The following is a 24,433-nucleotide window of genomic DNA, read 5'->3' as shown; positions in this document are numbered from 1 at the left end:
CCATTGAACAATTGTTCTTCCTTATCCCATGTGAATACAACCACAATAGCAAAATACAATAGAGAAGGCTTGCTTGAAAACCCATTGAAGAAAGTAACAGTGACGACACTATACTAAGTCCTATTGTTTATCAGACAAAGAATCGCATTGTACTATTTCAATAATAGGATGGTTGCATTAAAGAAAAGGCTGTCAAGAATCAATTCAATCACAAATTTTGTTTTGATTCTTTGTTATAATCGTAGTAAAGTGCTGGCTTCCTTTCAGTAGGGCTGGTAGAACAAAGAGGCACATGCACAATTCAGTTTTGAAAATGTCCAGCCATTGTGAATAGGTAGCCAGTGTTTTGGTATGAAATGGCAATCCTGAGGAGTTATCTTTCTTGTATTCTTGTATTTTGATTTCTTCATGCAAAGAAGACTGGTATTTTCAGGAACAGGGTGCCCTAAACATTATAACATCATGAAGGTCGTAGTATGAAATCGTCTGCTTTAGTTTCACACATCCAAAGACAAAAATAAATCAATAAATAAAGCGAGAGAACTGGAAATGGGCGGTTTCAAGATATAACATTTTGAACCTATCTTAGTACAACAGGATATTATACCTTTTTTCATGAGACGTATATTTAAGTAGACATGTTTACGATTATATAGTCTACTATGTTAAAATATGCAATGGAGCGAAATCCCGATAATATATGTAAAAACGTATTCAGCATAGAAACCCATTTTTAGTTAGCTGATGTGAGGGCAATCGAGGAACATTTTGTTAAAGAGGTAGAAACAAAAAAGACTATTATTTTTTTTGGGAAATATGACGATCCATTTTTCAATGTTTATTTCTTTGCATGGAATGTACGAAATTTGTTTACGAAAACACACACACACCCATGGAAAGCAAGGTAATAAAAAGAGCACATATTGAGTAAACACAACCACAAATCACAGCTTTTGTGGTTTCAGTATTTTTATAGTTGTTTGCATTGTATTATTATCTTAGAAGTGTCTTCTAGATGGCAAAGAGCTGTTTAAAAGTCATAGATGGATGAAACGGATTCTTTCCAACAGTTAGACGTCTTATACGAAAATCAACGAGGGTTTGTTTTATTGTAGATGATTCGAAAGCAAAAGCACTAACATTGTTTGATAGGATTACATTCTGTGGAGCTGTTTACTTTTCAGAAAAGTCGCTTTTGAATTTTGATCCTGCTCCTTGGGTAGACGGAAATTTCAAAGCGTCTCCAGTAAATATAAGAACGGCGACATGCCCAGATCCGAGTTGGGAATGGGTAAGTAAAGAAAAAAAAGAAAGAAACAAAAAAGAAGAAAAGGAAAAGGAAAAGGAAAAGAGAATACAACAACAAAGAAGGTTTCTAGAATATGTAGAGTAAAAGAGCATGTGCTTGATTACCAAAATCAATTCAATGGCTATTTTTTGTTACGCAGTCTTTTCTCACTTTTCATTTCCTTTTTTCACTTGTTGGATGATATCTTTCTAACTATTATTGTTTTTCCATCTCCAATGTTCACGGAGTCTTCACTAGGACTCATAGAGTGCACCTTGGATATGGAAAGGCAATCCAATGTATAGGCCTGGCAAAGATGGTACGTCGATATGAATGGAGATGTAGATGAGTCGGGATGGCAATACGGTTTTTCATTTGGATTTTCGAATTGGAATGGAAGACCAATATCATTACAGTCGTTTGTTCGACGCCGTCGATGGATTCGACAACGAAAAAAGGTAAGGTTTCCTTAAACTTATATATCAGTAACACTAACCTCACAGACGGAATACACAAGAGATGACCCAAGGCTTATGAATGACTACTTCACAATTTCTTCCTCCTACGTGGTACCTAAAAACTCAATACGCCCACAACATACTGGGAGTCTGTCAGCCATCACAGATGCTGAAGAAGAAGAAATCGCAACTATTCCCTCATTACTTCAATCCTTACAGAATTGCCGAATCGATCGCGAAAAACTAGACACTCTTCTAAAGTTTCTTCGGTTTGCTATCGCACCGGACATAAGTTATCTGTTAAGTATAAAAGAAAGGGTTCTAAGGAGTTTTGTGTATGAAAGCAGTTGCCGTCAAGCGAAAGAGATGTTAAATGACGTTCAGACAAAGCGAGCTGATCTTGGTCAGCCTAATGAAACCGGTACTCCTGGTTAGGAAACGTAGGTTTCCACAAATCTTTATAATTCATCAACGAACCATTAATCCAAAATCATTGTACTCTTTACTCCCTTCTTCATGTTTAACGCCTAAAATAAAAAGAAGACCTTATTTAGTGGACATAATTTGCAGGGAAATAGCTACTTGTTCATTCCTTGCTCATAACTTATTGAAAACATTTTCATTTCTTCCTTTCTTATCATCCATGAGAATTTAGATCCCTCGTCTAAGATACCGTCTTCGTAGTTATTATCACTTCATAAAATTATTGTTTTGGATAGTTCCTTCTATTAAGATGCTGTAAACAAGAATCTAATTTTGTTATGTAATGATTCTGAAGTTTTATAAAAATCCTCCAATGAAGCTCTTGTTTGCTCCAAGTCCTCTTCTGAGCCGTCGAAAACCAGATACCACTCTTGAGGAAGCTTTCGATTCAAAACTCGACTAGCTAGAGCAATGCAGCCGACGGCTATTCCGAAGGGAAAAACGGAGATGCAAAGTAAAGTATGTAAAGAGTCGTTTAAAAGGTTCCATGTGCACTGTGTAAAACGTTTGTCGTGGATCAATCCCAATGTTTGTAGATAATGAATGGCTAATTTGTGAGGTATTACAGTATGAGTATCAAAGTTAATAACTCGTAGAATCTCCAACTCCATATCGTTAATCTTTCCTTTTGTAGTATACATTTCCGTGCTAAACACGTCGTGGATTTGGTACTCTGATTCCGGGTTCAGGAACTGTTCCTTGAGATAAATTCCAATATTGCACAGATCTTGGGACGAAACTTCAGTTTCAGTTGCTTTACTACCCAAAGACAAACAAGCCATCGAACAAACATTTAAATCTGCAGCTCTAGGAGGACATAATGTACAATAACGACGAAATAAAATAAGGGAGGTATAGACGCATCTTTGACTTCTAAACATGGGTTAACAAAAGTCATACCGAATTATTAATTAAATAAGCCAAACTATTTGTTCACGCTTGTCTTTCAATTGAGCCTGCCAACAGCTAGTTTCTAAAGAGCATGGACTATAGCTTTTTTCTCGCTCGCTTACATTTGCAATAATATGCCTGCTTTTTGTATCCATTCAGCACCAAGAAGACAGAGCTCTTCGGCATGTTCAAAAGATTGAAATGCCGAAATTTGAGTATTTGAAGCCAAACTATGTACCAAAGAATCTGCCATCGAAATGTTTTGTAATCAATCAAAACCTCGCGCGTTAATCTGTGAATTTGTTTTATATAAATTATTGCTCTCTTTCCTTCTTTCTCCTTCTCTCCAAGTTCTCTTACTTGTTTCGCGCGATTCTTAATTGCACGTAAGAATAATTAAAAGAAACTCGCTTACAAGTTATCAGCTCTTTAATTTTTTACCTGTCGATGAGACAAATTCTACCGCAGAGGTTTTGGTGTAGTTCTATGACAAGGATCGATGCAATCACTTGTCAATGCAATGTCCTGCTAATGTGAGTTGTGTTTGGTTCGTTCTGTGAAAGGCCAGTTTGTGATGCCCAAAACAATTTCATCACTGTTTCCTATGAGAAGTTATATCTAATGAAGAAATATATCAAAATGTCATTGAACAGACAATCATAAAGGACATGCAAGTTATCTTCAAAAGAAGGCATGCATGAACTTGAAAGGACAAATTCCTTTCATAAGCTCTAGCATCTCACTAGAGGCAAAGTAGTTTTGCTATGTTAAAAGCAAGGATATTTCTTTATTATAAATGTTTGCTACACGGCATACTGTAAATGCTCCACCGAAAACAGAGTAGCACTCTCCTCTTCACAAAGTCTGTAAATCTTATGTTTACAATTCCTTTGGAAAAAATCATCTTATACCACCGAGAGATGAAACAAAAAATTATTTCCGTTGCGGGGAGTCGAACCCCGGCCGCGTCGGTGAAAGCGACGAATCCTAGCCGTTGGACCACAACGGATTCTTATAATCTTCCAAATTTATGGAGTATTGAAGCAAAGTTAGTAAGCAAAACGTTTTTTGTAGTCAATTAATTCTTGATATTTCACTGCCATCTTTCACGCCCTTAAACCTCTCACGAAAGATAAAATTTAGGAGATGCATTTGATAAACTGAGATAGCGTTCTGTATAGACATTCCATTGATGATATCCTATGCTCTAGCACGTACTAAGTCCAGGTCGAATTCCTGTTCTTTAGGCAAATCAGGAATTAAAGGTTTTCCTTGTTTCTTTTTGATTATTTGAAATTTTAATCTTATCTTTGATATCTTTAATTGCATATATGTGAAAGAAAATTTCATTATCGCTATAAGGCTTCGTAATACGAAGTCTGTTTATTTACTGGGCATTCAAAACAAAGAACGGTAGAAAGGTAAACGTGGTAGCTTACGTATAGAATAAAGTATTTTGAATAAGATTGATTTTGCATTACCAGTGCATAATGATATCCTCAAAACGTAGGTACAGAGTATAGACAAAGTAGTAAACAAACAAACATTACGTAAGGTAAACGAAATCGTCGAGAATCGTACCTTGCAAGTTTTAATAGTTGCTTAAGAATCAAAGATCGAAGATTAAATTTTTAAATTAGTTTATTTTCTGTATATATTTTATTTTAATTATTTACATATTTTGAAATTCTTTCATACACTATATATATATTATACTATCAACAAGAAATGTTTACAACGGTAGTATCTTTGTTTACGTTATGTAAGATAACGTATCTGGGCACACTGGATTACATGAATACCGGATCCTCCTGGTAGAATCTTGTCTTCCACCAACAACAGCCAAAGCAGGTTCTGTTTATTTATCCTTTGTCGCATCATCATGAGAAGATTTGTCTAACACTAATATCATAAGATTTTATTGATATTGAGACGAAACATTGCTTTTGACTTCTCAACGCGAAACCGCTGTTTTCATACCCGCCATCTCTTCAGACCACCAGGTCCGACTCTCACGTTCTCAGAAAGATTCAAATTCTTCTGCTAGAACATCCTTTTTTTATCTTTGAAACTTTAACGTACGGGTAGTGACAGTTTGTGATCACTGAGTGTTTGCTTTTATTGTCTAGTTCTCTTTTGGACTTCTCTTTTTCTTTGTGATTGATATCAATCTTTGTAAAAGAAAAAAGCCCTTTGGAGAAAGAAAAACATTCAAAATAAAGTATCGATTGTAGTACCACACTCTGTTTTGCCGATTTTATATCCCCTAGCGTTATAGATCTGTTAAAGAAAGAGAAGCTCGGAATCTGTTTTACTGACTATGAAAATTCTTCAAAAGAAAGGCTACAAAGTGGAACGTCCCTTGAACAAGGGGTCCTACGGCACCGTTGTCTTGGCTCATCGTCTTTTCCGGACTAGTCGCTATAAAGACGCCAAATATGCAATCAAGTGCATCAGGAAGCCTTCCCCGATTTTTCTTGATGAAGTGAATATTCTTCGAGAATTCTCCCGTTACCGTCATCGTAACATTATTCACTTTGTGGAGTCTTTTGAAGACCATGTATATTATTACGTTGTACTTGAGTATTGCCCATTTGGTGATTTGTACGAGTGTATCCTAAACGACGACTTCCCAAATGCTAAGAATCAGCCGGAAATGATCAAAGATATTTTTCTCCAAGTCATTGATGGCGTCTCCCATATGCATTCTCTTGGTATATATCATCGAGATTTGAAACCAGAAAACTTTCTATTATCCCTTTCCGATGATGGCAATGATCTCGTTGTGAAAATTAGTGATTTTGGTCTTGCTTGCAGAGATACCATTTCTCATGATTATGGCACCGGCAGTGATCGTTATATGGCTCCAGAGCAATTTGAAGATGTCGACGATATGGGTTATAGCCCTCGTGCCGCTGATATCTGGGCCATCGGAATTTGCCTTTTGAATCTTATTTTTGCCCGCAACCCTTTTGCTTATCCAAATGAACGGGATCCTATTTTTGCAGATTATGTACTTGATCCCATGACTTTGTTTGATGTATTTCCTACTCTTAGTCAGGATACATACGAAGTTTTGAGAGCCTGCCTATGCGTTACACCTGAAAAACGTTCATTGGAAAAGACTAGGGAAGCTGTAATAGCGGTTAATAATTGGACGACGGATGGTGAAGAATTAGAGAGTATTGTAAACGAGGATGATGATTTTTGCCCCTCGAACTTTTTGTTCGATGAGAATATCGTTCGCTGTACTCAATCCGATAGAGAACCTTTACGCACACCTTCTTTATTAACCCCTGCTGCGACTACGCAACGTGGACTGCTCCCTTCGAAACTTCAACCCCTCTCTGATTTAGATGAGAATGTGTCTGTCACATCTTCACCCCAGTCTCCTATTTCACCTGCCGCTGTTAACACGAGCGATCGTTCATATGACTCTGGACTTGGCGAAAGCTTGAAAAATATGCATATTAGTAAGCCTACTCCTATGCCTGTCAATACCAAGCGTTCTCCCTACTCTTGTAGTGCACCAGCCATCGTCTTTCCTAACAGCATCAAGGGCAACAAAGATCATTTGAAGTTTGGACGTAGTTGGTGTGATATGGATGAAGAAGAAGAAGACAACCTGAGCATTGGCAGTCATGACAATTTTGGAACGCATGATGAATTAAATGCAAAAGACTTTGGACTTGCTGATGATTGGAATGTGCTTTCACAATGGAATGATAACGCTTAATTGGATTAGCTACCCTGATGTTCATTGACCTTTAATTAAGCTGCTATTGACAAGTCACAATAATTTATTTTCAGCAGTTTGCATATGCCATACTTAAAGGTCTTTCTAATTATGTTTACGTTTTATTTTAGTTGGAAAATACCTTTATGTCGTATTTCGTTCAATTGAATTTCATGATTCTTTAGTTTCCTTTACATATAGAGTTAACAATTTTACAAAGTTATTTTGCTTAGATATCAATAATGTAGCTTTTTGTTTATTTATTTTATTATATTTTTATATATTTATCGAACATTGAACAAACAATAATAGAAAGCTTCGCATAAAGCCACCATCTTAAATAGTAATGGAATTAACATAAATGAATGACTAAAACTGAAAAGAAAAGTAAACATCATTAATGTAGAAGCAAAATTTATATCCTTTGGATATCAATAGTAATTTCCCACTTTGGTTGGACACCGGTACCAAATATACTTCCTACAGTTTTTTGAATGATTTTCGTAACATCCTCACGTATAGATATCTGTTCACGCTCACTTCCTCTAACCGATATGCTAATATTAGCAATACACGTATTGTAATGAGGCTGCCAAATTGTAGCAGAGTTAAGTTGCTCTATTCGACTGTCTTCTTTGATGAGAGATACACATTGCAAAACCTTTTCTTTACTTGAATACGTCAGTAAAAGCAACATAGCCAAGGATTTCGCAATAGAGAACCCAACGATTACAACGGTAACAGCAATACTTATGGCGAAAATATGGCTAACTAACGAGCCAACTTGAATCCCTACACTCCGAAGGACAAAAAGGATTGAAGAGGGAACAAATGTCAAACCATGAAAAAAACGCGAGTCCAAGCGTTGACTATGTATATGAGAGCGGTCGAACAGCAGTGCACCTCCCGAAAGAAGTAAAGCTACTGAGATGGAAAAGATAGATTGAATATGAGCTCCTTCTACTCCAGCATGTTCTGAATGTTGAATATTTCCCCAATCTTCAATAGCATGTTCTGCCGGCTCTTTTAAAAGATTAAGTCCAAGAAATAGTAACAAGATAGAAAATGCAAAATCAGCTAACAGTTCTATTTGTTGCAAACCAAAAGGATAACGAAGCGATGTTCTACGCCAAACCACAAAACAGTCCAGAGTCTCACGCCAGACGTTTAATATAATCAAAACACCTTCTACTATTAGTGAACAAGACAATGACAGCAAAACGGTAGCATCTCCAGATAAAAAGACAAAAACTGAAGCAAAGAAAAATAATAAAGAGCTACTTAGTTTCAGTTTTTGTCTCCATGTAAGAATTGAAAACGTTTCTGTAAGTGTAGGTATTGGATAAGTAGCAGGAAAGCTTAAAGGTTTTCGATTCTTAGGAGGTAAAAAGTATTGGTGGGATAAGGAATGTCTATGATGATGCCCTTTTCGATGGCTTGGCCGTGTTTCAACATTAAGCAGTTTACTGACGCTTGCCTGTGAATTTGATTTTGACGATTCCCCAAAAAGACTAGAGTGGGAATTTTCTCGAGTTGGTTCTTGAAACTTTATAGAAGTAAATGATTGTTTCGGACTCTTAGGAGGACTTTGCATAATCAATTGGGCGCACGATTAAGATAGGTGACCCAAAATCTGCTATTCCATAAATAAGACAGGAATGCTTAAATGAATATACCTTTGTTTCTTACGATGAACTGTAATATAGATATTTTGTAAAATTTAAAGCCAAAAATGTAAGATTACAATAGTGGATGAGGTTGGTACTGAAAAAGTCGTTTCAGTAAGATTGTGCATTATGCAATTAAAGTGAATAAATGGTATTGATGACAATCGACATAATACAATTTTGTAGGTTGCATTATTTCTGCTTTATATATATATATAAAGTGTTAGAAATTTTTCGTGTTGAAAATTCCACTGCCTTCATTGTATTACAGCTTCTAAAGGCCGCTTGAAAAGAACGAACCAACTGGTGGATTCTTGATATAACCAAAATATTTGGTAAAAGGTTGCCTTTCCTTACTTTGTATATTTCGGAATTTCATAGTTATTTTTAGAAATACCTCATTTCTGAGAAGCTTGCTCTTCTGAGCGAGTTATATAGATTACAAAAAATGAGTAAAACAGAAATGGGAAAACAGGAACCTTTGGAATCTACGGAAACCGGTTCTGGCATCAATGCAATGGTAAGTTTTCTTTTTTTTTTTTTTATTTTATTTTTTTGTGTCTGTCATTTCTATGAGTTTATTGCTAAACCTACTATAGACTAATAAACTGTTGGACGACGTTGTATGGACAAGTCAAGTCGTATATAGTTTTTTTTATTTTTTTTTATTCCAATGTTTAGAATATGGAAAATTGTCTAACAAATTCTAGTCTAATGAGTTTGAAAACTTGCGAAAACAGTTTCTCGAAAAGCGTAAGCCCTTCAAACCTAGGCTGGGAAAGATTTGCTAATATTTTATATATTTAGTAGAAGCAATGACTCATCGACTTGATAGCTTAGAGGATTCTATGAGGGCTTCTTTCAATTCATCACCATCAGCATCGCCTTCTGCTACTAGTCCTGCCCCAAATCCTTCAACTACGACCAAAGACGATAAGTAAGCAAATGAAATGACTAACAACGAATGCAAATTTCTCGTAGTTACGAGAATTTTGGCCTTGATCTCGACTTTACGATTGTTACAGTCCGTATATGTGTATGTTGCTTAGATTTCTATCGTCTACGTCTACATTTTTTTTTGGGGAAAAACAAATTTAGAGATACTCATCAACTATTTATTGTAACGCTAATTAACCGCAAACTTTTCATTTACAATCTACCTAGTCAAGAGACTCACGAATATATACACAATAACATAAATAATTATAAAACCTATATAGGTAAACAACACTTCATGGATCTCATAATAAACTTTTCGAGCATTATAATATTAGCTTACTTCTCCATGCCCAATGCATGCTTGACATTATGCATTAATCCACCACGGCTAGTTGTGCTGCTGGCACTGCCTCTACGACCAGAGTTTCCAGTCTTTCCGCTCTTGCCACTCTTGTTTCCTGTGATGCCACCAGACTCGGAATCGGAGTCGCTAAGGTCATCCTTGAAACCATTGCTGCCGCTCTTATTCTGAGTTCCCTTGACACCATCGAGACCGCTGCTACCATAGCCACCGTTACCACCAGCAGAGCCACCAATGTTAGATGCACCAAGGGCAGTTCCAGGAACAGTACCAGAACCAGTACCAGCGTAAGATCCTGATGGACCGCTGCTGGGATTAGGAGCATCTACATAAGCAGGACCAGCGCTCTTAGCAGTAGTAGTAGGGCCAGAAGTGGTAGTTGGGTAGTGGTATGCTTGAGAGGCACCACGGCTTGTAGTAGTACTCTCCTCTGGCTTTTGATATTCGTAGTTGCGACCATAGCTGCCGGATCCGATAGGCTCAGTAGAGTAGGTAGTAGGTTGATAGTTTTGGTTGGAACCTTTGACGGAGTTATATTCACGTTCAACACTGGCATAATTGTTCTCAGCTTCTCTCAAAGCATTTCTAGCGGCTTCAACGTCACTGTTGATGTCAGAAGGTTCACGAGTATCCAATTGACCCAACTTGGACTTTTCGGTATTGTAGCGCTGTTGAGCACGTTCAATCTCGACTTGGTAGTTTCCTCTAACAGGAGAGGGAGGATGAGCACGCTTAGTTTGTAATTCTTGAGTGATGCTTTGAGCTGTGGCATACAATTCCTTGGCTTCCAATTCCTTGGCTCTAGCAGCTTCGGCAATCTTTTCATTACGCTTCTCAGCTGCCTTAACAGCGTCATAAGCTTGAGTGACACTGGATTGAATCTCTTTATCTCTCTTGTCAGCTTCAAGACGGAATCGGTTGGCGGCTTCTTCAGAATCCCGGATTCTGTTTTGGAGAAGGGACAATTGTTGACGGGATTCAACTTCAAATTGGTCAACTCTTCTCTTAGCAGCATCATAGCGGGCTTGAGCAGCTCTCAAGGCCTCAGCAGCATCGTCAAGCTCAGCACCGTATTGTTGACGTCTGTTTGGAATGTTTTGCTCGTATTGAGCATAAGCGTTACGAGCTTGGTTGACACCAGTGTCCATATCAGCGTATTTAGCTCTGTTTTCGTTGCGGAGACGGTCAACGTGTTCAGAAGCGTTTCTGCTTCTCATTTTGGCATCCTTCAAAGTATCATCCATGTGAACTTCCAAGTTTCTGGCTTCAGCCTCGCGGATGGAAGCAGTACGGAGGGTGGTATCATTGCGTTCCTCCAATTCAGCGAGCAAAGCACTGAATTCATATTGAATCTTTCTGTTCTCAGCTTCAGCGAGAGCAGCGTCGTGGTTGGCGCGATCCAAGTCATCCTTGGCGCTATCAATGATAGCTCTTTGGTGAGAAAGCTTTCTTTCTCTGTCAGCTTGCAACAATTCTTGGTTTCTAAGAGCAACATCCAATCTGGATCTGGCAACGTCACGGTTGGCGGCTCTTTGAGCAAGACGGTGCTTCAACTCAGCTTCACGCAAAACTGCTTGAGCATGGTCGGCTTCTTCACGAGCCTGTCTTTCTCTAAGAGAAGCAGTGCGCTCAATATTGGCTTGAGCGTCACGAGCGCGTTGCGAAGCGAGTTCGGCAGCTTCAGCACGTTGTCTGGCACGAGCTTCAAGACCAGCAGCTTCGGAACTAGAACGGTTATTAAATTGACGAGCACGACGAAGCTCTTCTTCGGCTTCACGAGCCTCGCGCAAAGCACGTTGTCTTTGTTCAAGCAATTCGTGAAGAGATTTGTCATCGGGTTGAATACGGGCATTGGTGGTGGTGACAATTCGAACAGGGGCACCAGTTAGGGCATCAATGTTGTTTTGAGTTGCGGTAATCTTCACATTGGTATATTGTTGGTCACCGCCGCTAGAAGAGACGGGACGGGATCCTTCATAACCACCATAGCTAGACTTTGTGCTAGGTTCACGGTGAACACCAGAGTATCCACGGCTAGGTTCATGTTGGGTAGCAGAGCGTTGAGGACTGCCATAAGCACCAGATGCAGATCCAGCACCAGCACCAGTACCAGCTCCGGCACCAGCACCAGCACCGGCACTAGTAGCTGCATTAGCTCCACCACCAAGGCCTTGGATGCCTTGGCCTTCTCTGCCTCTACCGGGTAAGTTTGAATGATCGCCCATCTCGGAGGCACCACCCTTGCCAGGGACATGAGATTGAGCTTGGTTGCCTACGTGAGAGGCACCTTTACCAGCGGCATCTTCGTCCTTGTTGAAACCACCGGGCATGTGTTGGTTCAGGTTGTTTTTAGCGGAATCTTTGGTGAATTCACCTTTGACTTTGTTGGCAGCATTTGAAGGTTCATTCTTCATGTCTTGAACGTTCTTGTTAGCACCAGACTTGGCGTTTTCGACACCACCCTTTGCGGCTTGTTCAGGCTTCTGACCAAGGTTTTTGGCTTCTCCCTTGGCGTTGTTAATTTTTCCAGCGTTTTTCAGAGCGTCCATAGTCGAAAATCAAAATGTGTTGGAAAAACAGAAAAAGTACAAAAAGCGAAATTAGTCGTCAAAAAAAATAAAACAGTAGCTAGAGAAGAAAGACAACTATACAGTGTTTGTATAATCACAGAAATACTCTCAATAGCTTTTTAAAAAAAATAAATAATAAGTCTGTGTAAATCAAACTCGATAAGTCGATATCGTATTAGATTAAAATGAAAAAGAATTACTACACAGCACTTTGTAAATCAACAGGAATGGGATAAACGCAGTTATTATGCAGAATTCTCCAATCGTTTGATGTTGGTAGTGTGGAATAAGTAAAAAGGGTAAAATAGGAAACAGGGATCTCGTTAATGAATGAAATCAAACAATGAGGGAACAAAGAGTCTTTGCTTTTCGTTTTTAATAGTCAAAAACCCAAAATTCTCCAAATAATAATAGTCTTTTCGATTGAGTACTGTAGTATTTTCGTGTCATCCATCATGCATATATATAGCTTCGACGGTACCTTACATCACATGATGTATGATTTGTAACGTCACCTTCTTTTAAACGAAACGAAAAAGATCCTACTCAATAAGACTGAAATGATTCTACTCACCTTATACAATTTGTTGTCTCGTCAGGAAGTATGGACTGACGCAATTATCAAGTAATCCAACTGGTACGAAAACGACAAGGTGGATGGAACATTCAGAGAAGCCAGGGAAGCTTTTACAGCCCTGCAAACGGACATCAGAAGAGACAGAGAGAACATACGGACAAAAACTACCAGTTGTTTCATACTGTCAGGTTTTTCTCGTGTCTCAGTTACCAGTCAGTCAGTCAGTCAGCGCTTGGATTTTTCCGTCGACCTCTTAGATATTTTTTTGGGGGAGCTGGATCTATTTTTAGCAGAGTACGTTTCGTGGGAAGGAGTTGCTTTGAATAAGAGCTGATAAAAAAGAAAAAGAAAACATGAGAAACGTTTTTATTTGTTCTTTTTTTTTTTCTTTTTATGGTATAGATATAGATGTAGATGAAAAATAGTGTCAACAGCAGGTAAGCAAAGGTAGCAGCACCGAATGCAAGATTGTTTGGCGACTTGGTTACTTTTGGTTTCTCTTGATCTCTGCCTGCTCTTATTCGTCGTATACTATACCACAGTAGAGAATAGTATGATATATTCTACATTACTAGGATATTCTATCATACTAATGGAGTAGAGTATGATTTGGGCGCGATCAAACTTGGGTTCTCTTATCTTGATCAAGATAAGACTAAGCGTAGGTTATTTGCAGAGTAACACAACGATAAGTGACGTCAAAAATAGACAACAAAAGATTGGTTCCCCGGAATATTTTCTGATGATGTAGAATAGAGGAAAGACTAACGAAATCATGACGAAAACATCATGGTTCGCTAATGTTTTGTTGCTTTCTATAGTAGTCTTGCAGTTTATGCTGGTATTCTTTATGAATGAATGAGTCATTGCATTGAGACTGAGGTTGGTTTGATGCATAGGTGGATGGAAGGGGCTGGTTGGTTTGCTGGATGGCTTGGGTTGGTTTGGTTTGGTCCTTCTTCCGTCATTTAGGATTTCTCAAAGGATCATGTCATAACATTCATTCCTCATGCTCTCCCTCCTCCTTGTTCTTCTTTTATGCGAATGACTGGGATCGAAAAGGAAGCAAGAGTCTCCGCCGTCGGTAATTTGTTTTTCAGATTGCCTGCTGTGTCGCCCTTTTCGTTTTTATTTGCAGACTCTTCGAGTCTCTCTCTTTTTCTTTTTCTTTTTTTTTTTCTCTCTTTTTCTTTTTTTCTTTTTTTATCGTCGCTTTCCGATCATCCTCCTACCCAGCGCCTTTTGAGCCAATAACAAAAATGAAAAAAAAATCCGATATGTTTCTTTCCCTCCCATCATCTGTTCACTAATATCCACTTTCCCGTCATCGACCTTTCCTTCCTGCTCTAAAAAAATTGCCAATCTCATCTTTGTTTACTTTTTTTTTGGGGTCTTCGTCTTAATATTGGTACCTGTCTTTTCTTTGGCAATCGTCTATACCCAATAAGCTCGATGGTTTCATCGTTTGCTTCCCTTGACTGATCGAGACAGCACGACCAACCATCTTGATCAGTCCGTCATTCATCTAGTTCGTCCGTTAGTCAGCCAGCCAGTCTCTCTCTCTCTCTCTCTCTCTCTCTCTCTCTCTCTCTTTTTTTTTTTTTAGGAACGCTCTGCTCCTCTTGACCCTACTCCATCTAGTACTACTATGTATAGGACCCCACATCAAGCTCGATGTCCTACATGGGGGTACTGGAACATATGCAGTCAGTCAAACCGAGTCCAAACACGAACTTTCCAGGACGTTGTGGGGGTACGTGGGGTACTTCGAAGGTAAAATCATAGAGAGAGAGAGAGAGCAAACAACTAAGAATCAAGTGACAACGAATTTCGTCTCTCTTTTTCTTTTTTACCGCTTTTTTCACCATTTTTTTTTATATTAAAAAAGAAGAAAAAAGAAAAAGAAAATTACTTTCTTTTCTTTATGACTTTTAATAAAATAAAGTAAAACAAACTTGTTTTGTTTTCTTACAGATCTTTGTCAAGTGACACTTCTCAAGTGACAATGCTTTTCCGAACTTCAACGTACAACGTAATGATTTTCTTTCGGTACGAGACGCGTCCATGTGCATGTGATTTTTGCAAAACATCAACTTTTGACAGATGCGATTGCTTAACTGGATGATGTAAGCAAAATGGATTCATTTCCCGTATTACCTAGTCGGTTTTGCTTTCACCAAGCTCAAAATCCCTTTCACTCGTGTTGATGGTTCATGGGGATTCGATGCGATGCGATGCGATGCGACGCGATGACTCGCGACATGATTTACGATGCGATCAAATGCAATAGGGTAGAATAGAATAAATTGGTATATTATGCTATGCTATACTTTACATGGTATTACATATACGGTCCTGGCGAGGACACTTGAATATTCATACGAATCCACTCATGAATGCGCTGACTTATGTATCGCGAAATCCTAGTGGAATATTTTGCATAAACGCATCGATGGTTTTCAGCTGGGTTCTGCAAACACTCTAGCAATAAGTGCATAAAAGGAGCAACGTTCGCACAGTGGTAGCCCGTCAGTTTGTGCAATGTACCGCTCCAGTTTCCGTTGTGTAGGATACAATAGGCCGTGTATGCACACGTAGCAACTGTTTGACTTGCCTTTTGACTTAGAAATCTTGGATCCAGCATACAGATTTCAAGAAAATACTTAACCGCTAATCGCATATCAGCATCCCAGCCATCCGAAATACTAAGTAAGCGCATATATGGCATAGGGCCCGGCCATCCTAATTCATATTGCAGCACGATTAGGATGTATGTTTCTTCTTTGCACAAATCACCAACCGTCCCCTCTCCAAGCAAACTGCATGCTTCTTTGTTGCTCGGGGGATGAATTTCTTCGTACTTGGAGGCTAAAAGCAAAGCGGCCATGGCGATTTGTTTCATTTTTGAAATGGCTACATTTTTCAGCGAAAAAAATCGGTCGAAAATGTTGGTTGCTAGAAACAGTGTTTCCGGTAAAAGGTTCATTTCGTAATGAATCCCTATAATCCAACTGATGACCACGGTTCTCATTTCCAAAACATGAAATGGACGAGAAGCCAAGTATCCATAGTCAGGCATAAGTCGATTCTGTCAATTTTAGTTAGTTGGTTTCCTTCCTAAATTTGTGCATGGAATACGCTTACCTCTAAGTGTTTCATATGGCAGAAAATGTCTTTGGCATATTCAACGGAAACCGTAGTATCTGCTTCATAATCAATTTTGAGTTTCTCTTCAATATACGATTCTACTTCTGTCTCATCAATATAGCTGCTTTCTTGTTCAGTGTCCTCCAAGATATCCTCCGGGCTTGTTTCTTCCTCATCCGACTCAATCTCATGAAACGTCAAGTCAATGGCTTCTTCTAAAATTGATTTCTCATTAGATGAGTAAGGAAATAATATTTCTTTGAATTGTTCGTTGATTTGTTCTCTTGCTGTTAATCTTCCCCTTTCTTCCGTATATGGATATCCCACGTCCGAATAATCAGACGATACACGTTTGAGCTCTTTCACTTTTACTGTGGTAGAGGCTTTAACGTTTGATTTTTCTTGGTTACTGATTTCTTTTAAGGCTTGTCGTTCTAAGCTTGTTTGCATTTTTCTTGGAAAATGTAAGGCTCACTCATATATACCGACCTGTATTTCAGTTTAAATCATAAGCAGCTAAATTCAATGTAATCTTGAATGAAGGTATTCCGTCTTTTTATTATTTGTTTTGAATTGTTGTTGAGTCGTAGATTGAACACCCAGGTTTTTAGGAAAGGTTTGTTTGTTTACATTTCGAACATCTATGTTTGTTAGCTTACGTAGTGATTGTGATGATTTCAGTCTGTGAGAAGGGCTATTTGATAAATACGAAACTAAAAATTTAAATTAAATGAAATTTTTACACTCTTGGGAACTTCTTCTCTACGGTACCATCTGTACTTTAGATGTACAGCCCAATAACTAATGTTTTTGTGATTCAGTCAAATCATTCATACAAGACTCACTCATAACGTTTCCAACTATTCAGTAGAAGGACAATTTGACTGTCTCTGCTTTTGCAGCCGTATTAAGAGGGAAAAAAATGAAACATAGTCTTTATAAGCCAAATAAAAGGAATATAATAAAGATGAATAAAAATTAGCATCGTATCTAGTTAGAAAAATAATAGAGCCTTATTAAACGAGAATGAATGACTTACTCCCACCACAATTTCAAAATCCATGGTTTTATGAGCAAACTTTGGTTTTCCCTCTAGCTAAAGGATAATCGTTTAGTCGTTGCTTACAAAAACAAGTCTTATAATGCTGCGTCCTCATAAAATTCGTGGCTTTCAACTTCATTCTTTGAATATTACCAGGCCCATTATCACGAAGGCTCATTTGGGAAGGAAGCATAAGGCATTAAGCCTTGGTTTAAGTATAACAGGCCTTGGTCTCGTTGGTTTGGTTGGGTACGCTTGGAATCAAGATCGACACGAGAAAAAGCCAACAAAGACTGGAGTGAGCGTGGAAGGTCCATGGCACTTTTATGTATTGAGCACATTACCTTTAAGAACGCTGTCCAGGTGGTGGGGATATGTGAATCGAGTGGAAATTCCTCTGTATTTGAGGAATCCCGGATTCCGTTTATATTCATGGTTGTTTAACTGTGATTTGAAAGAAGCTGAAATACAAGACCTAAAGCAATATAGAAATCTTGCTGAATTCTTTACAAGAAAGCTAAAGCCCGGTTGTCGCCCTATCGATTCTGAGGCAATTCTTGTTAGCCCAGCAGATGGAAAAGTGCTTAATTACGGAGTCATCGAGGGAGGTCACTTGGAACAAGTGAAGGGATTAACTTACTCTTTAGAGGCACTATTAGGGCAAGAACATTTGGCCCGCTTAAAAAAGGCCCATGCTATTCCTTCGCCAGAACACATTCCACATATTAGCCAAGAGGAATTCGCTCTTGTAAATGGTATAGAGTACAGCTTACAAGATCTAATGGGGCATGATAACGAATATTCTCAAAATTCTATCAAAGATGCTAGTGCTAACCAAGTCGATTTGTTGAACTCTACGAAAGTCGCCATGCGCTCTACTTTTGATTTCTTGCGCTCCCGAGATCAAAACCTTTTGTATTATGCTGTCGTCTATTTAGCTCCTGGTGACTATCACCGATTCCATTCGCCTACTGATTGGGTTGTAGAACGAAGAAGGCATTTTTCTGGAGAATTATTCAGTGTTTCGCCCTACATGGTAAGTAAATTGGGAAATCTTTTCGTTTTGAATGAAAGAGTTGCTATGCTTGGACGCTACAAGTACGGATTCATGAGCATGATTCCAGTAGGTGCTACAAATGTTGGAAGTATCCGCATCAACTTTGACAAAGAACTCTGTACAAATCAATTTGGAAAGCTGGGCCCCACTGGTACATATGACGAGGCGGTATATACGAAATCTTCTGCAATTCTACATGGACATCCATTACTAAGGGGCGAGGAGATTGGAAATTTTGAGTTAGGAAGCACCGTTGTCCTTGTTTTTGAGGCGCCCGCGAACTTTCAATTTGATATCCAACGAGGTCAACATGTAAAAGTAGGCCAATCAATAGGCAACTTAAAATCAGAGCCATGAGACTTACTTCACACATTATCCTTTCTTTTCTGTTACTTTACCAATTTCGCTTTTGGAATCTGAATTTTTGTTATTAATTGTATGATAATTCTAAACATATAATAAAATACTTGTTTGCCCATAAAATTACGAGTACCCCATAAGGAGCAATCGTACTCAACAGCGCAATTAATTTTTTCTAGTCTCTATTCATACCATAATAGGTACTTCCAACTCGATCTTCAATACTTGAATCCTCAAAGAGAGTTTAGAAAGAGACATGTAATTTTATCATATATCTTTACAATTCAACTTGACTTTACACATTTATTACAAAGAAACATTTATTCACATACCAGCATTCTAAGAATAAGTTAGAAGAACAGTTTAGCAATATGTAAAATTACTGGGTAAGTGTTTATATAAATTCTTGTGACTGTCGTTAAATAAGCTATAATTTACGTTCGCTTGTTTGGAATTTTATCGCATATGCTTTCGACATTTTCTTTAAAAAGGAATTGTATGGTTTCAGATCATCCATTTTTCCTTTCTTTTTTCTCATAAAAAAATTATTTTTATATCCTAAAAAACTTTCAGCAGCGCGTTCTTGTTTTCGTTACTTTATCAGATCTCTTGATTTAGCAAGTGCACTCCTTCAAAAGGGAGCTCTTCTTAACTTTTAAATAAACATTGATTTTTTTCATATATTTACTGTCTATGAATTCAAAAATTAAAATGTATATCGGTTCAAAACGACATTTATTATACTATTAAAAAGAATGAGTACGATAAAGTAAACACGATAGAATAAGGAGATACGTTCGATCTTGGTAAACGGAATCTGTTATTCTTAAATTTGAGAATCCCTTCACTTGGTCGTAGAACAATATTTTACGACAAATTAATATACTCATGCTCTGATATGAGCATTGTATATAGTAGCTATGACGGAAATGAGTGAGTATAAAATTCGAGTAACCACCGTTGATCAGAAAGTGGGAATATTCCAGGTTGCGCGAGACAAAACAGTTTTGGATTTAAAGAACATCATTGCTCCTACCTTCGAAGCACCGGTAGATCGTCTCAAGTTGATTTATGCTGGAAGAGTTTTACGAGACGAAACAACTCTGTCTAGTATTTTGAATGATGTTACCGATCTGGTAACCTTTCATTTGGTTATAAGCATAATCAGCAGTTTGCCATTGCCAACAAGTGCTTCTACTGAACAGAGAGTTTCACAATTGGCCCCTTCATTCCCTAGAGTACAAGATGCCTCACCTTCTTCATCTTCTTCTCTTTCTGCTCAGCCATCACGAACGATCACCAGTTTAAATCCAGAAGAACTCTCTCGGCGTGAGCAAGCTCAACATTTATTTTCGAACTATCAACGTGTCGAAAGAACTCCTGGTTTACGTGGAATGTTGCCAAATATGATTCAGCGTATTCAAAGCAGTAGACTAGCAAGTGCTGTTCCACCAACCTCACAACCAAACAATGCATCTTCTAATGAACCTTCAACGAGTCCTTTTATTCAGTCTCCAAACTTCCAGCGACAAATCCCCGTCCCCAATCCCACTACCACGACTACAACTTCAATAACTTCTGTTCACCACCGTAATGTCACTATGATTGCTTCATCGAGTGTGCAGGGTACAAATGACATATTACATACAAATCCTCTTCCGAATGGTGCACGTACCTTCCCGTTTAGTCAGAATGCTGAAGGAAATTTTCCGCCAATACCCGCGAACTATGCTTCTCCATCTCCACAAAGCAATGGACAAGGACTACCAAACATTGACAATATTCAACGTATTCATGATCTCCATACACCTTCGTTTATAGGTAACTCTTCTTCTCCAAGCGTTGCAAATATTCCCAGCAGGTTTCACAATGGAATACCCGGACATGTTTCAGTAGATTCAAATCCACATGGCGATTCCCCAAATCTTCCATACATGAATGGTAATTTCCCCATTACCAATGGTTTTACAACTGTTGCTCCCCAATTGTTTCCGGTACAGTATCAAACTGTATTATATAATGGATCGTACTACTTACAAGAGATTCCCTCTACCCATGCATCTCACTTGTCATTTCATCCTATGAGGTCCGGACTTCCCCCTGTGCTTTCTCCTTATGGAATTATTCAAAATCAACAAACAGGAGAATGCGCATACTTATTGTCACCAACTCCCAGTCATTCTTCTTTACAAGTACAACCAATGACTTTGCAAAATCTTAGACGCCTTCAATCATTCTCATCTAGCGTATTATCTCCTTTTACCCATACCTTTGAAAATATAAGAAGACATTTCCGTTTATTTATTCGTCTGGCGTTATTCTGTGCCTGGGCTACTTATAATGACTCTTTACCCCAAACTATGTTATTAACGTCCATTATGGCATTTGTTTTTCTTTTACAGACTGGCGCACTTAGCCCAATCATAAATGACAATCCGACAGTTCAAGCAGTCTTGGAGTATGTTCGGAATGTTCAGAATGAATATCGCCAACGTCGTAATAGAAGCAACCCTGAAGTTGTTGAAGTTGTGAATGACTCAGCTGAAAATGAAGACGCAAATTCAGAGTCACAGCGAAGAAGGACAGATGAAGAATCCACTGGACTTCAAAGGATTCTTAGATCAGTAAGGGGTACTTTGATTGCTTTTGCTTCAAGTTTTGTCCCAAGAAGCTAGTTGGATATGTCAAACAACATGTAGTACAATAATGATAAATTATAGATCGACTTCATCAACCTTTAGTACACTTATAACCTAAATAAATTAAACTATAAACCGCTTACTCGAAAATCCCGAGTCTAGATTCTAAACACAACAAACTGAAAGTAAATAAATAAAACTAGGTTTCGTCATGAGCTTTTTGGACAAAATATGGATTGTATGGAAAAAGTTGAAAGTACATCAGATTGAGCACAGCCTGAAACGCTTTGATACAGATCGGTTGACTTGTTCTTTGCGCTGGAAAAGCTCAGTAATTCATCGTCAAATGAGTGAAAAACGGGAGCCAGAGAAAGTTGAGGAAAGCTTATGTTGGGAGGAAACTTTAAAAAATCTGACACAAGGCTATCAAATTTTAGAGAATCAAAGGGCCCATCATTCATAGGGGAAACAACTAAAGAGTACAGACCGAGCAGCGACTGGAATTCAGTCAGTAAGTTGCCTACCTGTTTAAATACAGTAGGATCGTCATCGTATTCATCTTGTATTATATTTGGAACGTTGAAATCGGGAACAAACTTTCTTGCAAAGACATATTCCTGAAACTTTTGAAACGCTATGGGAGTGAATAGGGAAACACTTGACAATTTTCTTTGAAAGAATGTGACAGGATTTTCGGATACGACCTCGCTGGAGGAAACGATAGACATAATGTTGTTTCGAACAATGGAAGAGTCTTCTTTATAAAATGTGGTTAAAATAAGATACTTGTACCATGTAAGTAATTTGGAGGAAAGTTCAATAGGAAAATCCTTTGTCATGTCAACAAAAAGAGCGTAAGTGTAATCGTTGGGAGGAGCCCAAAGTTCGATGAATTCTTGGGGTTTTTTTCCTTGATGAAGTTGCACAAAAAGACGATCTTGTGGCCATTTATTTCGTATGGCTTTTAGGTCAGGGAAAGTATTGAGAAGATATATGTGAATGAAGACATATGGATACTCATCGAACGAATGATAATCCTTTTTTAAATCAGACAGCATATTTGGGATTTCCTTGTAGGAGTCTTCTTCTGCGATTAGGACGACGTTAATTCTGGGAGTCCGAAAATGCTTTAGCGATTCTGTGTCGAGGCTAGAAACCCAAGCATTTTCTTCTAAGGCATTTGTATCAATGACATTATGGGTGTAATAGTTATTAGCGAGATAGGGGTCAATAGCATCCTTCATGACTTGAGAAGATTGTTTTGAAGTGATAATTACGGAGGGAGAAAAATTTTTTAAGGCTTGTTGGAATTGAAGCGCGATCAATTCTTCTAAAGTAAGCTCCTTGGCAAATTTGTTAATTTCATTTACGAAAGATAAATTGAGGGGACATGAAGCCTCCGTCTCTCGGTTGAGTTCAAGCAAGTCCAGAGGTTGGCTACCATCCACTAAAAGCAAAAAGCTGACTGGAGATTCAGACTTGAGAGCCATGTCACAGGCCAGCATGAACAGACTATGAGTCGGAAATTCCAAACCGTAAGCTGCAAACATGATGGTATTGGAAGGAGGTTTTGCTGTTTTCAAAGAAGAAATAAAATTGGTTCTGTACTCTTGAAATTTTTTGGAAACAGGGGTTTTCGGATGTACATCCAGCGAAGGAATCTTCGTATTGAAAGCCGGAGTGTTTTGTAAGAATAATGTGCCTGCTATAAAGAGCGCAATGATAAATAAATACCTTTTCACAATACGCTTTCGAAACATGATTTTAGTCATAATTTGGAAAGATACAAAAAATCATAACAAGGTTAGAAGCACAAGTAGCAACTTCTAAGAAGGGAAAAAGAGGGACAATTATGTGAAAATGAATGACAAAAAAAAAAGAACGACAATGAGAGTGAATTTGAGAAGTACCTTATTTGCTTTAATTTGCAGTTGAAGTAAGGAGGAAACAAATTAATGGTTAGAGACTTGTAGAATCGATAGGATTCCCTCTTTACCTAATTCGTTTTAAAATACAAATACAAATACAAAGCAGTCAATGTTGCCAAGAGGAATTAGAAATTGGAATGGCAAGTAGTATGAGAGGAGAGTAGTCGTAGTAGTAAGAAGTAGGACTAGTACTAGTACTAGTAGTAGTTGTAATAAGCAGTAATAGCAGTTGTAAGGCTACTAGGCCCTACATAAACAGAATGACTTTCCTAAAAGTGCAAATGGATCCAAAGCAAAAGATATTGTTTCTGTTGTTCTTAGCTGTAAACAAATAGAATAGAAAGCAAGAAACAAGATTAAGATATTCAAAAGATATTTTTTCTCTTTAATAACATGAAAGAAATGTCAATACAAATGGAAACTAAAGTACTTTTTAGCTACCGGTTGAGTTGTGTTTTGTCTAACTTGACGACCTTCGCCTCGTCTACTTTTGTATGATATGGGGATTACATATTCATTGCTTGAAAAGGCTGTGTAAACAATCCACAATTCAACACAAAGCTTTTGAAAAATGAACAAAATTGATGAAGGAAATGAATCCAAAACTTCGCTTTGCATGGATTTATTTAAAGGAACAATTGAGAAAGGGCATTCCATGACAACATGGATTCTGGAGGAGAAATTCAAAACTTCATCAAAAACTAGTTCGTTAGTAGCGTAGCGCAAAAAAGGAAATCTCACTCAAAGCTGAAAAAGTATGCTCGTAAATGGGTTCAGATTTTCAAGTAAAGAAAACCAACTCCAATGACCAAGACGTGCAAACGAGTGTACGTTTTTCAACCCGTAAAGTATGCTTCCTATCCTCCATTTTTTTTATTAAAGTATACAAAAGAAACACTTAAATAAATACTATTTTTATAGAATACGAAAAAAAGAATGAATTCATTTCAACAAAAAATCCAGAACAAATACAAACCCATTTGTTTACATTATACGTAATATGTAAACAAACCGTAATTTGCTGTGGCTTCTCCTACTATACCAGAAACTCATAAAACCTTTTTCTCTTTTATATCTTGATTATAAACTTGTTTTCTTTTTTCTTTTTAATCCTTTTTCCTTATTATTTTTTTTCTATTTTTCTATTACTTTCTCGTTATGCTCTCTTTGCGATTTAACGATCTCTGGTATTCCTCCGTAATAAACTTGTAATCTATATAAGTCTAACAAGTTTCCCACTGTAATATTGAAGAGTTTGGAATATCCTATGAGGCTCAGATTCCTGCCACC

At 37.9% G+C, this 24,433-nt stretch overlaps 10 protein-coding genes and 1 non-coding gene across 11 annotated transcripts; 5 read left to right on the top strand and 6 right to left on the bottom strand.

Moving 5' to 3' along the window:
* Positions 1–829: 829 nt before the first annotated feature.
* SOCG_02015 (spore wall assembly protein) lies at positions 830–2,444 on the top strand. Its single transcript, XM_013160509.1, has 4 exons — positions 830–1,099; positions 1,153–1,291; positions 1,594–1,746; positions 1,792–2,444. Exons 1-4 carry the CDS (start codon positions 1,044–1,046, stop codon positions 2,179–2,181), a joined length of 738 nt encoding a protein of 245 aa, XP_013015963.1. The 5' UTR covers positions 830–1,043; the 3' UTR covers positions 2,182–2,444.
* Positions 2,445–2,474: 30 nt separating this feature from the next.
* Positions 2,475–3,373, bottom strand: SOCG_02014 (cyclin L family cyclin; the record flags this gene model as incomplete). The annotated part of the gene is made up of 2 exons (XM_013160508.1): positions 2,475–3,102; positions 3,243–3,373. The coding sequence occupies 2 exons, from the start codon at positions 3,371–3,373 to the stop codon at positions 2,475–2,477; spliced, it is 759 nt and encodes a 252-aa protein (XP_013015962.1).
* A 684-nt stretch (positions 3,374–4,057) lies between these two features.
* SOCG_16178 lies at positions 4,058–4,129 on the bottom strand. The gene has a single exon. It is a non-coding gene; the product is annotated as a tRNA-Glu (tRNA).
* A 736-nt stretch (positions 4,130–4,865) lies between these two features.
* SOCG_02013 (RAN protein kinase Ksp1) lies at positions 4,866–7,190 on the top strand. The gene has a single exon (XM_013160507.1). It carries the CDS (start codon positions 5,441–5,443, stop codon positions 6,854–6,856), a length of 1,416 nt encoding a protein of 471 aa, XP_013015961.1. The 5' UTR covers positions 4,866–5,440; the 3' UTR covers positions 6,857–7,190.
* Positions 7,094–8,639, bottom strand: SOCG_02012 (cation diffusion family zinc membrane transporter Zrg17). Its single transcript, XM_013160506.1, has one exon. It carries the CDS (start codon positions 8,448–8,450, stop codon positions 7,272–7,274), a length of 1,179 nt encoding a protein of 392 aa, XP_013015960.1. The 5' UTR covers positions 8,451–8,639; the 3' UTR covers positions 7,094–7,271.
* An 8-nt stretch (positions 8,640–8,647) lies between these two features.
* On the top strand, positions 8,648–9,709 carry SOCG_02011 (heat shock factor binding protein). The gene is made up of 4 exons (XM_013160505.1): positions 8,648–9,043; positions 9,123–9,146; positions 9,234–9,276; positions 9,331–9,709. The coding sequence occupies exons 1-4, from the start codon at positions 8,972–8,974 to the stop codon at positions 9,462–9,464; spliced, it is 273 nt and encodes a 90-aa protein (XP_013015959.1). The 5' UTR covers positions 8,648–8,971; the 3' UTR covers positions 9,465–9,709.
* Positions 9,710–9,798: 89 nt separating this feature from the next.
* Positions 9,799–12,372, bottom strand: SOCG_02010 (Lsd90 protein; the record flags this gene model as incomplete). The annotated part of the gene is made up of 2 exons (XM_013160504.1): positions 9,799–11,969; positions 12,198–12,372. 2 exons carry the CDS (start codon positions 12,370–12,372, stop codon positions 9,799–9,801), a joined length of 2,346 nt encoding a protein of 781 aa, XP_013015958.1.
* A 2,892-nt stretch (positions 12,373–15,264) lies between these two features.
* SOCG_02009 (meiosis-specific cyclin Rem1) lies at positions 15,265–16,702 on the bottom strand. The gene is made up of 2 exons (XM_013160503.1): positions 16,115–16,702; positions 15,265–16,058 (listed from the first exon to the last, which is right to left on the bottom strand). The coding sequence occupies exons 1-2, from the start codon at positions 16,565–16,567 to the stop codon at positions 15,312–15,314; spliced, it is 1,200 nt and encodes a 399-aa protein (XP_013015957.1). The 5' UTR covers positions 16,568–16,702; the 3' UTR covers positions 15,265–15,311.
* Positions 16,703–17,051: 349 nt separating this feature from the next.
* SOCG_02008 (phosphatidylserine decarboxylase Psd1) lies at positions 17,052–18,694 on the top strand. Its single transcript, XM_013160502.1, has one exon. The coding sequence runs from the start codon at positions 17,260–17,262 to the stop codon at positions 18,571–18,573; it is 1,314 nt and encodes a 437-aa protein (XP_013015956.1). The 5' UTR covers positions 17,052–17,259; the 3' UTR covers positions 18,574–18,694.
* Positions 18,695–19,418: 724 nt separating this feature from the next.
* SOCG_02007 (uncharacterized protein) lies at positions 19,419–21,355 on the top strand. The gene has a single exon (XM_013160501.1). The coding sequence runs from the start codon at positions 19,497–19,499 to the stop codon at positions 21,249–21,251; it is 1,755 nt and encodes a 584-aa protein (XP_013015955.1). The 5' UTR covers positions 19,419–19,496; the 3' UTR covers positions 21,252–21,355.
* Positions 19,479–24,206, bottom strand: SOCG_02006 (uncharacterized protein). The gene has a single exon (XM_013160500.1). It carries the CDS (start codon positions 22,985–22,987, stop codon positions 21,425–21,427), a length of 1,563 nt encoding a protein of 520 aa, XP_013015954.1. The 5' UTR covers positions 22,988–24,206; the 3' UTR covers positions 19,479–21,424.
* Between the last annotated feature and the right edge of the window lie 227 nt (positions 24,207–24,433).

The sequence above is a fragment of the Schizosaccharomyces octosporus genome (genome assembly GCF_000150505.1).
Source record: "Schizosaccharomyces octosporus yFS286 unplaced genomic scaffold supercont6.1, whole genome shotgun sequence".
NCBI classification, from domain to species: Eukaryota; Fungi; Ascomycota; class Schizosaccharomycetes; order Schizosaccharomycetales; family Schizosaccharomycetaceae; genus Schizosaccharomyces; species Schizosaccharomyces octosporus.
This window is presented reverse-complemented; position numbering and strand designations above follow the sequence as displayed.